Here is a 14880-nt window from a genome sequence, read left to right as displayed (position 1 = left end):
ACTTTCAACGATCTATCAGCTACGCCTTCCAACCTCTAGGAGGACAAGGAATTGAAAACATCCACAGTGGATTTGTCACCCAGACATGAGAGCCATTTGTTCTCAACCACACCAGCTGGTTTCACGACTGCTATTGGCTCCAATGGTCAAGCTTCAAGTCTAAGGTGGTTTCCGTGAAGGCCAAGACTTCTCCTCCGGCACCTTCTCAGTGTTTTCCTCTCTCGGGGACCCCTAGGGCAGCCCCCAAACACTGAAAAGACTCCAGGTGTAGAACTTCAGTATAGACAACCGTCCGCACAGGGCGACACGGGGCGGAAAGCGAAGGGACCAAGCTGCGCGAGTTTACCTGACTTCTCCAGCAAAGTACACGTCCAGGGACACCGCGACCTCGTGCTCCGAGCACGGGTCAGGGCTGCAAAAGCTGCAAAAGCGTCCGACGCCCAGTGTCCCTTCTTCAGTGACGCAAGACGCCGAGCGCGGCCGGCAGGACGCTGGCTTGGGCACGGGGGAGGGGCGCCGACCGCGAGGACGGTTGGTGATTGGATGAAGCGGCGCAGGGGTGCCTGCCAGGCCCTGCAGGGGCCGCGCGAGGCCGCTCTCGGAAGACGCTGCGCTGACCTCGTGACCCCGACGTAAAGCGGCCTAAAGCCGCGGAAGGCAGCGGAAGGCAGCAACGGCGGCCGCCGGCGCCACTCCGGCTGGCTGTCGGCCTGCAGCTGCCAGCCTGCCCGCGGGTCCGGTGGAGGGGGCAGGAAGGAGAATCTGGTGGGTGGGGGCTGGGCCAGGGCTCGGGAGGACGCCAGGCTGGGTTTTCTTTTTTTCTCTTTTTCCTGACCTTCTAATGCCCCTCACCTGGATCTCCGAGTCCATTTGCGGTCTTTTCTGCGGGCCGCAGTCCTACTCTCCTCCCCTGTGACAGAGCTGTAGGGAAGGGACTCGGGAGAGAAGAGTGTCCTGTCATGGGAACAGTTGAGGAGGGATTTGGCTGCAGTCATGTGAACGTGTGTTTAAAAGTCTCTGGTGGCTGTAGTTCCAGCTACTCGGAAGGCTGAGGCGGAAGGATCGCCGGAGCCCAGCAGGTCGAGGCTGCGGTGGCCGGGAGCGGCCGCTGCACTCCAGTCTGGGTGACGGAGTGAGACTCCGACTCAAAAAAAAAAGTCACTGGTGGAAATGTAGGTTTTTTCCAGGTTTTTTTGTTTGTTTTTAATGTGAGACAGCTAGATTTATTGAGAGGACAGAAAAGCTCCCAGAGAGGGAGGGGACCCAAGGGGGTTGCCCTCCAGAGTATTTTTAACTTACCTATTCTTTTGTTTTTCGTTTTCAGCCAATTTTATCAAGATCTGTAGGTGACAAAATGTCTGGCAACAACGACTGGTCTCAGAGTTCCCAGGTCCCCAGCTTTGCCCAAATGCTGAAAAAGAACTTGCCGGTTCAGCCCTCAGCCCTGAGGGCTGCTGCGTCTGCGGCATGTTCCTCCGGGAGTTCCTACGCGAGCCTGTCGAATATGGCCTCAAAGGTTACGCAAGTGACGGGTATGACTTCGTTCTCATTTGTAATGATGGCTTCTTTCCGATTCTGGGATGACCAGTATGTTGAGCCTCTGTTTAAATGCTTCCTGGGTGTATATGCGTTTATCCGCGGCCACGTCCCACCTGGAGCCGGGATCCGACTCCAGACACTGTGGGAGGCCTGTGGAACTCCTTCCCCAGCTGCTCACTTCACAACCCGTTACCTCCTTGACGGTTCAACCACTTCCGGTGTGTCTTGCCATTTTTGAGGTAAGGCCTCCAAAGGGACTGAACTTACACTGATTTGTAGACTATGTAGCGCTCGAGGTAATGCTAAGTATAAAGCAGGGACAAACATACTTCAAAATGCAATCGGATTCCGTGTGAAAGGTAGTATAAAATAGTGGATGGGAGCCAGAAACAGGGTTCTAGTCCCAGGTCTGTGTCATTCTTTGGTCTAGGCCTTCCTGACATCTGTAAAAACGACTTAGCCTCTGAGGACCTTGGCATCACTAAAATCCATGGTTCTTTGATATTGGTACTACTTTTTTTTTGCAGAATAGTCTCAGCACTACCAAAGATAATATGTAGGAATAGGTTGTGCTTTTGTTGTATGTGCGGAAATTGTTTAATAGAAACTTAGGAAAAGCATATGACTTGGTGTTTCTGGTACAGTCTTCCATTTCAGGGAGGATTTAGTGCTTTTGTTTTTTTGTTTTGTTTTGTTTTGTTTTAAACCAAACTGACTGGCATAAATATTTATTTCCAGGTAGTTTTCCAGAACCGTTACTTTCCAAAGGTCTTTCATCTATTTCAATTCCTGTCCTTCCTCCAAAAAAAATACCTAAGGAATTTATAATGAAATACAAACGTGGAGAGATAAATCCTGTGTCAGCCTTGCACCAGTTTGCACAAATGCAGCGGGTTCAGCTTGACCTTAAGGAAACTGTAACAACAGGCAAGTGCAAAGTTGGGTCTGGTTATTACAGTACTGGAAAATATTTTCCCATTAAAAGCAGAAGTAGATCCCGTGCCTTGGGAGGCTGAGGTGAGTGAATTGCCTGAACCCGTGGGTTCGAGACCTGCCTGTGAGACCTCATCTCTACAATAAATCAAAAAATTAGCCGGGTGTAGTAGCGTGCGCCTGTAGTTCCAGCTACTTGGAAGGCTGAGGCGGAAGGATCACCAGAGCCCAGCAGGTCGAGGCTGCGGTGGCCAGGAGCAGCCACTCCACTCCAGTCTGGGCAACAGGGTGAGACTCCAACTCAAAAAAAAAAGTAGAAGTAGAGAATAATAGTGGTGCTAAATTTGGTTCTTTCATGTAGTATTAGGGTTAGATAACTACTTGTATGTTTTGACAAGTATACTTAAAGATTTATGTTCATACTTCTTCAGCAATTTGAGCCTCTGCAAATAATTCACATATACAAAAATTTTATAATCATCAAATTGTAGTTTTTTGTGTGACTAATTGAACTGGAATTAGCCTTTTGGATTATTTTGGAGCATAAATATTTATACCATAAACATGCTTTTGTAGAGATGTTGAATATAGACATGTTGGACTTGAGCATCTTATCAAAAGAATTCTGTGATGATGGTACTTAAGAAAAATTAAGATTTAATTTGACTTCTGAAATTTAAGGATTAAATGTGAAAAGAACACTTATATGATTGGTACTTTGCAGACTTGTCTTACAATTTTTTCCATTCTCCCTTAAGCCCCCAAACAGGAGAATCTGTTACTGTATTGTACCTGTGGAATCCTACATGAGTATAGATCAGTAAAATGCAGAAAGCAGTTTCTGATCTTTTCATATCATAGCCAGAGATTGGGAAGAATTTTAGGAAAGTGGAGGAATAAGTGTTCTTAAGAGGCATTGACAACTTAAAAGTATGGGAATTCAAAAAACAATTTAAAAAGCCCATATGTGTGTATATATGTACATGTGTGTGTTTGTACACACAAATAGTTTTCTTTTGGTTTTTAAAATTTCCCTTTTACTAACTTTTGCCAGTATGGATCTCAAAGCTAACCTCTTTGCAAAAGATTTAAAGCTATCAAGATTTTAGTAAAGATTGTAAAAGCTATCAAGTATCAGGCTATTGTTTTGGGTGAAATATCAGTAAACCAGCAAAAATAGGGTCTTAACATAGAAGATGGTGCTTTTCTAAGGTAGAAGGTGGGCTTAATCTCTGTGTAACTCATTAGCTTTCCTCTGTTATTCTCAGACCGCCCTTCAAAAATCTAAGCAATTGGTCACTGTAAGAAAAAAAAATTCGATCAGGGCAAATCATCCCTGGTGTCAGCAAGCACTACTCAAAAACACGATTTATTGATTGTTAATGATATTCATTTTATGTTCAAAGTATAGTTGAATTATCAGTAGGTTTGGTAGTGAAACTACCTCTACATGTGATTTAAATCCATAGTAAAGTTTGAGAACTTGAGTTATAAACAGCCTGAAGCTTAAAAACTCAGATTTCTGATAAAGAAGACTTATTAACAAATATAATGTGGACTATCTTGTACACGAGAATCATCTGGGCCACTTTTAAATATGTCAAATGCTCTCTGGTTTACTAAATTTGGAATGGAACCTAGGTGATCATGAAGGAAGGAACTTTGGAAATTGAGGTCTTAGATTCTGGGGGGAAAGCAGTTTACCCAGATGCAGTGAAGTGTTGCTTATAAAACCCTGATGAGATATTTTTTTTTTAAAAACTAGTTAATGTAATGTTATTGTAAATGTGTGAAGAAACAAGATAGTGGGACTTATGTGTAGTAACACCGTACTAGCCATTCATAACCAACGGTTGAAGACCCATGCTCCTTCAGTCCAGATATCAACAGTATAAAACTTGAAACAGAAGAATTTTTGACCTGTAACTTTAGGAGATAATTCCATTTCATTATTCATCAGACAGACATGAAACCAAAGTAAATGAAATTAAGTAAAAGTAATCTTTTTAAAAATTAGACATATTTTTGGAAATAGATATTCAATTTATTTTTTAGTATAGGCTGGGCGCAGTGGCTGAGCCTGTAATCCCAGCACTTTGGGAGGCCGAGGTAAGAGGCCTGAACTCAGGGGTTTGAGACCAGCCAGGGCAACTTGGTGAGACTTTGTGTCTACAATAAATCACAAAAACTAGCCGGGTGTGGTGGCATGTGTCTATAGTTCCAGTTATTTACTTGGAAGACTGGGGCAGAAGGATCACCTAAGCCCAGCAGATCGAGGCTGCGGTTGCTGTGAGCGTGCCACTGCATTCCAGCCTGGGTGACAAAAGTGAGACTCCAACTCAAAAAAAACAATTATTTCGTATATCTTTTATATTTTTAATGTTTTAATTTTTGTTGTGAGTTCCCCTCCCCCCCAACAAAGATGCAGTGAGGTGCTGCTACTCTGAGCTGTAATGGGCTGAGTTGCTTACCATAATAATGTACACAGGGTTTCTTCAAAGGCATCTCTTATGTGCTGGAGCTTAAAAAACTACTAGGGCAACCTGAAGGTGGGAGAAATTGATATTTATTTGTATTGAAGTTTTAGAGAAGTGACATGCTATGTGAAATCTTCACATTTTCCTCTTGTTGGTCATTTGGCAGATACTTGAATGCTTACTATTGCCAGACATTATACTAGACACTGTTACACTACATATGACCTGTACTCTAACACTGACCTTATTGCTTACACTCAATCTGGAGCAGCCTAGCTACTAGAATCCTCATAATTAATTCAGTGGCCCATCCAGCTTTAGTTCTAACCCCTGTTAGCCCTACAAAAATACTTGTAGAGTTGATGTTTCTAAAGTAAATAGTTTTCCAGAATTTTTGTCCTGGAATGTTTTTCTATATAATACGTTGTTTACAAGATCATACTGCGAATTACCGTAGCATTCATTCTGAGTCTTTTTCAAGGCAATGTTATGGGATCGTATTTTGCTTTTTGTGCTGTGGTGGATGGCATTCAGTACAAGACTGGACTAGGACAAAATAAAAAGGAGTCTAGATCCAATGCAGCAAAATTAGCTCTTGATGAGCTTCTACAGTTGAATGAACCTGAACCAAGAATTTTAGAAACATCAGGTAAATAATCTTGATTATAAAGTATTTGTAAAATGTATCATTTTCTAGATTTATGTTAATGGAGAGTTACTTGGCAACAAGATAAAAATTGTAGAATTTAAATAATTTGTTTTAGCTTCTGTCTGCTGAAGTACTTAATAATCGTTAAAATGCTCTTGCATATTTCTAGACCAAAAGATATAATCATGTTACTAAACCATCTGTAACTTGTCAGATTGTTAATGGATTTGAGTCTTGAAGTGTGGTTTTCTCTGTAATTTATTAGATTCTTATTCAGTTAATATTACACATTTAATACTTAGAGTTTTTTAATGCAATTTTATGAAGGTTGCCTCTGTTAAGTTCAGTAAATAGTAGAGTTACTTGAGAAAAAGACATAAGATAGTGCAGCAAATAGATTAAGAGTACAAACTCCAGAATTATATTGCAGGGGTTGGAATATTGACTTTATACAGATGAGTTATTTGCCCTCTAAACTTGTTTCATTTTGACAGTGGAGTCAAGAATAGTAACTATCTTCTGTGACTGTAATTTGGTTTTGATAAGTAATGCATGCAAAGCCCTTTAGTGCCTAGTGAATAATACACAATCAAATGACAATAGCTCTTATTTTTAAATATTAATCAATTTGAAGACTATGTTAGCATTGTTATATATATTAACAGTTTTAGCCAATATTAATTTCATGCTAAATTATATTTTTGGTTTACCTGTAAATGTGGCAGCTTTTAAAAAGAAAAACATTTAAATTTGACTTAAGCAGTGACTCTAAAGCTATGCTTTTTGAATACGGATCATCATTTTATTTAGTCTGCTGAATTTTTTGTTTGGTTCTAGTGTATAAATTTCAGCCTTTCTTTAATTTCTTTCTTAATACTTAAAGTTTTTATGTTCTTTTTCTAAGTTGAATTATTAGTTCATATGTATTTTTTGTTTAATTAAAGTGACTTATTTTTATTTTAAATGTTGCTTTAAAAATGACTTATTTGGGCATTTCTCATAAGTTTTAATGTGTAATCTTTTTCATTATTTTTCGAATAGTCTATAATACTTGGACTTAATAGGCACTTAGAAGAGTACTGTGTTTTCATACTATTTTCTGCTTATTAAATTTTTAGACTTAATTAATATTTTAGAGCCAAGTAAGATTATTTTGGTAAATGTCTTGTAAGTATTGGCACTGTAAGTGCCATTTTTTCCTTATTTTATTATAATGCTTTGATTTGTTTTTTTGCATATTATTTGCCCTGCAAAGAACAATGATGCGATGAATTTACTTTGTTACAATATATACCTTTTAAATTCCATATAAAATTACATCTTTTGTCCTGTCATATATATGTATATATGTATATTTTTTGGTCTTGAAGTCTTATAGTATTACTTCTAGTTACCTTTTGTATTTATTCAATGTCTTTGACTATCCTATTTTGATTTCATGAAATTATTTTGTATCAGGCATAAAAGTAGTTTGTTTTTGACATAAATAATATTTTAATAGAAAATTTAATGTTTGCATTTATCATCATCATCATCTGATAAATATATTTTTTGTTTCCTTTTTGCCTTTTTTTGTCACATAGGCAATATTTCTTTGATTTTTTTGAATATTTGGAAGATAATGACTTTAACCTAGCAACCTACCTTTTTAATGTTAAGTCATTTTTGACAATTTTGAATCTTGATTTTATAATTGAATTATCAGCTTTTATGTTTGACCATCATTCATTCAATGTTATGCACTGTGTTATGTGCGGGGTGAACAAATAGTACCTGCTGGAGCTTAGTGACTGTGATTTGTTTCAGTTTTTGCCTTGCCTGTTTAACAGATTAATGTGAAATGCTGAATCTGCGATTAAATAATATTCTTAAGATATTCCTTCAGTATAAGAAAAGTCCTTCATATGTGATTATTTTATCTGCTACCAACCCATCTAGGTACACTATATCCTCAGTGATATTTTGCCAGTTTTCTTCCAGCCACACAGTATAGTAGAATCAATACATCTTTGTTTTGAGGATATACTGTATTCCAGGGACTGTGGTAGGTACTGGGAATCTAGAATTAGATAAGGACTGATCTCTATACTCTAGAAGCTAAAATACTTTGTTGAAATGATGTTAAAACATGACTACAGAATATTCTGAGCATCTAATGGAATTATCGGAAGAATATATTGGTTATTGTTTTTTTCATAATAAATGCTTTTCCCCAAGGGTTTTCAAAATGTTTATATGGCTATCAAGTATTTTGCCAAATGATCTTCAGTCTTTTGTTTCTAAACATTTATTTTTCCCCTCTTTGTGAAAGTGAAGGTAGCATTTACCTATCTCTGCTGCCACCACTTTTTAAAATTTTTTTTATTTCAATGGCTTTGAGGGGGGACAGATGGTTTTTGGTTACATGGATGAATTGTATAGTGGCAAATAAATCTGGGCTTTAAGTGTGCTCTCCACTGTACCTGTTGTACACATTGTACCCAGTAGGTGATTTTTTAAATTTCCCCTTCTGAGTCTTCAGTGTCCATTATGTTCTTCTATATACTTTTGCAGGTCCTTAGTTTAGCTCCCACTTCTAAGTGAGAACACGTGACATTGGGTTTTCCATTCCTGCATTACTTAGTATGATGGTTTCCAATTCCAATTCCGTCCAAGTTGCTGCAGAAGACATTATTTCATCCCTTTCCATGACCAAATAGTGTATATATGAGAGAACCCCAAAAGCCCGGAAATTTATTTATAAAAATTGCGTATTAATACTTACATATTTAAATTTCAGTCACCTTCAAAGTGCTGTTCGTTTGATATAATACACCTATCAAGACACCTTTTCCACTGCTCAAAACAGTGTTTGAACTCATCAATTTGGATGCCTTTTAGTTCTTTGACTGTTTTTTGTTTTACCTCTTCCACATCAGCAAAACGTTTCCCTTTAAGGACTTTTTTCATCTAGGGAAACAAACAAACAAAAGTTACTCGGGGCAAGATTGGGTGAATAGAGCAGATGGGGCATGAGGATCATGTCGTGTTTGGTGAAAAACTACTGAACACGCAGTGCAGTGTTGGCAGGTGTGCTCACAAATCACCCATCATGAAATGGGCAAATATGTTGAAAGAATCTCCCAGAAAAATTCACAGAAGCCAGAACACAGCCTGTCACAACAATGCTAACTGGCACACAGATGCCAATGAGTGCCGAGAACACTTGCCTAGCAGGAGAAGTCTTTACTACCAGGGGCTTGACCTCCAAAAAATAATTCTGTTTTTTGGGGGGAGGGCCTCCTCCCATATATACCACATTTTCATTATCCACTGAACCGTTAATGGACATTTAGATTGATTGCACATCTTTGCAATTGTGAACTCTGCGAGGACTTTTACATTACTTTCTCAAAAAGTGTCAATAGTGCCTTAATTAGAACTAACAGCTCTTTAATTATATGTTTTCCCTTGGTCTAGAACTTGGAAAAATAATATAGTAGGGTCACTTGTCACATATAGGAAGCTACAGTTTTTTCTTTGTCTATTCTAGACAGTTGAGTTTAAAGATTTATTTTTCTTGTAAAAGGACATAGAAGAAAGATGAGTATTTATTTCTTCTCTTTGCTATCTGTTAACATTATATTAGTTTTCCTAATCTCCTCCCCCTTGTTCTTATTTAGCGCATATAACTTTAAAAACTTTTAGTTTTTAAAAAAAATTCTGGACTTCTCACTATTTTAAAATTATTTACATGTATATCTTTTTTCATGTTTTGTGCATTATTTAAATAGAGTTTTTTCAATTAACTGTTCAGAAACCTTTCTGCTCTGATTTTCTTCAAGGGCATTGTGTCTTGTTTTTGTTTTTTTTTTAAGATTTGAGGTACAGTTCAGGATTAGGTATACAAATGTTCATTATGCAGGTATCCTTATTGATGAGTATGCCTTTCCTACCCTGACAGTTTCCCTCAACTTCCAATCCCTTTCTTATAATATTATGATAATTATTCAAGGTCCGCTTATGAGTGAGAACACGTGGTACTCTGTTCTTTGTTTCTGTGATAGATCACTGAGTATGATAGACTTGAAATCCATCCAAGTTGCTGCAAAGTCCATATGTTTGTCCTTTATGGCTACATAATATTCCACTGTGTATATATACCACATTATTTTTATCCAGTCCAGTTTTGATGGGCAGCATGGTTGGTTCCGTGCTTTTGCTGTTGTGAGCAGGGCTGCAGTAAGCATGCATGTGCAGGTATCTTTTTTGTAGAATGCTTTGAGTTTCTCCAGGCATATTCTAAATAGGGGGGTTGCTGGGTCATATGGAAGGTCAGTTTCTAGTTCTTTCAAAAATCACCACATTGTCTTCCAAAGAGGTTGGACTAGTTTGCATTCCCACCAGCAGTGTAGACGCGTTCCTTTTTCTCCACATCCTCACCAGCATCTGTTGTTTTATTAATGATGGCCATTTTTACTGGGGTTAGGTGGTTCTCAGTGTGGTTTTGATTTGCATTTCTCTGATGGTTAGTTAGGCTGAGCACTTTTTTTTCCCCAGGACTAAAATGAAAGTATGGTAAACGGAATAGCTAGGTTGTATGACAAAGGACTTGGAAAATCTTCTGAGTCTCCAACACTTATAACTCCATTTATATGCATCTTGTTTTTTTCTTCAGATCTGGAAAAAAATAAGCAATGTTTTAACAAGTGATAATTCTTTGCTTTCTTTATACAGATCCTTATAATGTGTCTGTTGACTGCCCATATATCTTCTTTTAAGAAGTGTCTATTCATTTCTTTTGTCCACTTTTTAATGGGGCTGTTTGTTTTTTTCAGTGTGTTTGAGTTCTTGTAGGTCCTAGATGTAAGGCCTTTGTCAGATACACTGTTGACAAATATTTTTTCCCATTCTGTGGACTATCTCCCTGCTCTCTTGATGGTTTCTTTTGTTTTGCGGAAGCTCATCAGTTTGATGAGGTCCCACTTGTCTATCTTATTTTTTATGGTATGGGCATTTAGGGTTTTTATCAGGAATTGGTAGCCAGTTCCAATTTCCATAAGGTTGTGTCCTGAATTTTCTAAGATTCTTGTAGTTTGAGGTTTTACATTTAGACCTTTGATCCATTTAGGGTTAGAGTATGGGGATAGGTAGGGGTCCTATTCCAATCTTCTGCATGTGATCGGCCAGTTTTCCCAGCACCATTTACTGAATGGGTTGTCTTCTCCCCAGTGGTTGTTGTTGGAGGCTTTGTCAAAGATGAGTTGGTTGAGAAATTGAGGCTTTGCTTCTGAAATCCCTGTCCTGTTCCATTGGTCTGTATGCCTGTTCTTGTACCAATACCAGGATGTTTTGATTACCGTAACCTATAGTAAAGTTTGAAATCTGTAAGTGTAGTACCTCTAGCTTGGTTTCTTTTGCTAAGGATTATTTTGGCTATTTGTGGTCATTTATGTTTCCATATGAATTTGTGTGTTGTCATTTCCAGGTCTGAGAAGAATGATGTTTATAATTTAATGGGTATTGCATTGAATCTGTAGATTGCCTTTGGTAGGATGGACATCTTAACAATGTTGATTCTTCTTGTCCAGAGCGTGGAATATTTTGCCATTTGTTTGTGTCTTCTTGGAATTCTTTGAGTAGTGTTTTGTAGTTCTCATTGTAAAGGTCTTTCACTTCTCTGGTTAGGAAGATGCCAAGGTATTTCTTTTTGTGTGTGGCTGTTGTGAATGGGATTGTGTCTTTTATTTGGCTCTCTGCCTGCTTGTTGTTTGTGTATAGGAATGCAACTGCCTTTTGCACATTTATTTTGTACACCAAGACTTTGCCAAAGTGATTTATCAGTGTAGGCAGGTTTTTGACAGATTCTTTTGGATTTTCAAGGTATAGGTCATATCCTCAGCAAAGAGGGAGGACTTGACTTCATCTTTTTCTATTTAGATACCACTGATTTCCTTCTCTTGTCCAATTGCCCTAGCTAGGACTTCCAACACAATGTTGAACAAGGGGGTGAGAGTGGGAAGTCTTGTATTACTCCAGTTTTCAGGGGCAATAGTACCAGTTTCTGTCCATTTAGCAATGTTAGCTGTGGGTTTATTGTAGATGGTACTATTTTAAGGTATGTTTCTTCTATACCTAGGTGTTTGAAGGTTTTTATCAAGAAATGATGCTGGATTTTATCAAAAGCTTTTTCTGCATCTAATGATATAATCATGTGGTTCTTGTTTTTATATCTGTTAATGTGTTTAATTATGTTTATGGTCTTGTGAATGTTGAACCAGCCTGCATCCTGGGGATGAAGCCTACTTGGTCATGGTGGATGATTTTTGAGATGTGTTTTTGGATCCGCTTTGCTGGAATCTTGTGGAGAATTTTTGAATCTATGTTCATAAGGGATACTGGCCTATAGTTCTTTTTGTTGGATCTTTACCCGATTTGGGTATCAGTGTTATGTTAACTTCATAAAATGATTTGGGGAGAATTCCATCTTTCTCAGTTGCCTGGAATACTTTCAGTAGGATTGGTATCAGCTCCTCCTTGTACATTTTGTTGAATTCCACTGGAAAGCCATCCGGTCCAGGGCTTTTTTTGTAGGCAGTTTTTATATGACAGAGTCCATTTCCTGGGTTCTTATTGGTCTATATAGTATCTCAATGTCTTCTTGTTTCAACCTAGGGAAGTTGTATCATGTCAGAAAGTCCTCTATTTCATTTAGATTATCAAGTTTGTTTCCATATAGTTGTACATAGTAATCTTTGATAATCTTTTGTGTTTTTTCGGGATCAGTTGTCATTTGATCTTTTGTATTTCTGATTGTGTGTATTTGGTCTTTTTCTCTCTTTTTCTTGGTCATTTTGGCTAGGGGTCCATCAATCTTGTTAATTCTTTCAAAGTACCAGCTTTTTGTTTTGTTGATGTTTTCTATGATATTTTTGTCTTCTGTGTCCCGTATTTGGGCTATTATTTTGGTGATTTGGATTCTTTTGCTAAAGTTTGAGTTTTGGTGACTTCCCTTTCTAGCTCCCTTGGGTGATTTGTTAGGCTGTCAACTTCTGATCTTTCCATTTTCTTGATGTGTGCTTATAGAGATATACATTTCCCCTCTTAGAACTGTTTTCATGGCATCCCAGAGGTTTTGGTAATATGTGTCTTTGTTTTTATTTGTTTTCAGGAATCTTTTAATTTCTTCTTTGATTTCATTGTTGAACCAGTAGTTGTTCAGCATCGTGCTGTTTAGTGTCCATGTCTTTATGGGATCTGGGGGAGTTTTGTTGGTATTGATATTTTTTTTTTCTACTGTGGCCTGAGAAAGTGCACGGCAATATTTCACCCTTATGGAATTTGTTTATGCTTGATTTATGACCAAGGATGTGATTGATCTTGGAGTATGTTCCATGTGGTGATGAGAGGAATGTATATTCTGTGGTTGTTGGGTGGAATAATCTGTAGGTATGTCTTAAGTCCATTTGGTCGAGTGTCAAGTTTAGGTTCTGGATCTCCTTGTTGATTTTTTGCCTCGATGATCTATCTAGGACTGTTTGTGGGATATTCAAGTCTCCTGCTGTAATAGTATTAGAGTCAGTATTTTCTTTTTAGTTTACTTAGTAGTTGCTTTATAAATGCTGGTGCTCCTGTGTTGGGTGCATATGTGTTTAGAGTGAATATTTCTTGTTGATGGATTGAACGTTTTATCATTATGTAATGTTCTTTTGTATCTTTTTAAATATTTGATAGCTTAAAGGTTGTTTTGTCTGATATTAAGATGGTGACTCCAACCTTCTTTTGTGATCCATTTGCCTGGAAACTCATCTTCCATCCTTTAACTTCGAGTCTGTGTGTGTCCCTTGTGTGAGATATGTTTCCTGGATGCAGCAAATATTTGGGTCATGTTTTCTTACCCAGTTTGCCATTCTGTGTCTTTTCAGTGGTGCATGTAGTCCATTCACATTCAGGCTGATTATTGAAATGTACTTTTTTAATCACTTTTCTGAGGTTCATGTAAAGTTTTTTTTCTTTGTTTACTTTTTACTTGTCACTTTGCGGTTGATGTATGTGTGTGTTTTCAAGTTTGTTGTTGTGCTGTATTCTCTGTTGATTCCGTGCTCTGCTGTTCTCTTGGGAAGTGTGTGGTCATTCTTTCTTTTTCTTTCTTCTGTGCTTAATACCTTTTTAAGTGTCTCCTGTAGAGCTAACCTGGAAGCTGCATAATCTCTTAGGGATTGGATATCTGGGAAGTATTTTAATTGTCTATCACTGATGAAGCTGAGTTTGGCTGGATCGGAAATTCCTGGTTGAAATTGTTTGTCTTTGAGGACTTTGAATATTCGACTCCAGTCCCTTCTTGCTTATTTTGTTTCTGCTGATAGGTCTGCTGCTATTCTGATTGGTTTTTTCTGGTAGGTATTCTGACCTTTCTCTCTTCCTGCCTTTAGGATTTTTTCTTTTGTGCCTTCTTTGTGTAGGCGAATTACTGTGTGTCTAGGGGTTGGTCTTCTTCTTGTGGGAGTTCTCTGTATCTCTTGTGTTTGGCTGGTCACATCTATAGTGAGATGGGAAAAGTTTTCTTGTATTACCTTCTGGAATACTTGCTCCAAGGTGTTCTCCATTTCCCTTTCTACTTCAGGAATACCAATCAGGTATAGGTTTGGCTTCTTGATATATTTGCACATCTCATGTAGGCTTTGTTCTTTCTTTCTGAGTTTTCTTTCTATGTTTTTTATAGATCAGGTTGATTCCATGTTCTGATCTTCAAGTTCTGAGATTCTTTCTTCAACTAGATTAATTCTGCTTTCCATGCTTGATATCTTATTTATTTCCTGGATGAAGTTTTTTTTGCCAAAATCTCTGTTACAAGTTCTTTCGGTGTTGCATCTTGTCTTTCTTGAGTCCTATTCACTCTTTCCATACATTCCCTAATCCCTGTCATACCATGGGGCCAGTCGTTGGTGATTTACATTTTTTGGGCTCCAAGGTCTGATTTTTCAGGAGTTTTCTCTTTGTTACACTTGAATTTACCTGTGGTCTTCCTTTGGTTTTTCCTTATTTGTGACAGATCTCTTGCTTTTCTTTTTAGTTCCATTATTCAGTGTCGGTGGGACAGGCTTTCCCTTCTGATGTTTGCTCAGCCCTCTATTCTTCCCTTATCTGGGCTCTGGATTTGTTCTATTTTGAAACAGGACTGTTGGTGGGAAGCTTTGCTGTCTCTTGTAGTTCTGAAAGTCAAATAAGGTAGGGAATGTTGTGTTAGGATTCAGAAACTACTTGCAAATTACAATGTTCACTGATTGTGGTATGTGTTCCTGA

General features: G+C 38.1%; 1 protein-coding gene across 2 annotated transcripts in view; it reads left to right on the top strand.

Annotated features, from left to right (window-relative positions):
• Positions 1–464: 464 nt before the first annotated feature.
• ADAD1 (adenosine deaminase domain containing 1) overlaps positions 465–14880 on the top strand; it is a 58216-nt gene continuing 43800 nt past the window's right edge. Inside the window, exons 1-4 of one of the 2 annotated variants that reach the window (XM_008068389.1) lie at positions 465–531; positions 1347–1532; positions 2278–2466; positions 5431–5598. In XM_008068389.1, the coding sequence (XP_008066580.1) occupies positions 1355–1532; positions 2278–2466; positions 5431–5598 (535 nt within the window). In that variant the 5' untranslated portion in view covers positions 465–531; positions 1347–1354. Of the gene's footprint in view, positions 532–1342; positions 1533–2277; positions 2467–5430; positions 5599–14880 lie in introns of those variants that run through there. The other variant, XM_008068390.1, reaches the window with a different exon arrangement.

The sequence above is a fragment of the Carlito syrichta genome, unplaced genomic scaffold (assembly GCF_000164805.1).
Source record: "Carlito syrichta isolate Samal-C Ts95f unplaced genomic scaffold, Tarsius_syrichta-2.0.1 Scaffold310650, whole genome shotgun sequence".
NCBI classification, from domain to species: Eukaryota; Metazoa; Chordata; class Mammalia; order Primates; family Tarsiidae; genus Carlito; species Carlito syrichta.
Note: the sequence above shows the minus strand (reverse complement) of the source record. Positions and strands in the feature narration are given on the sequence as shown.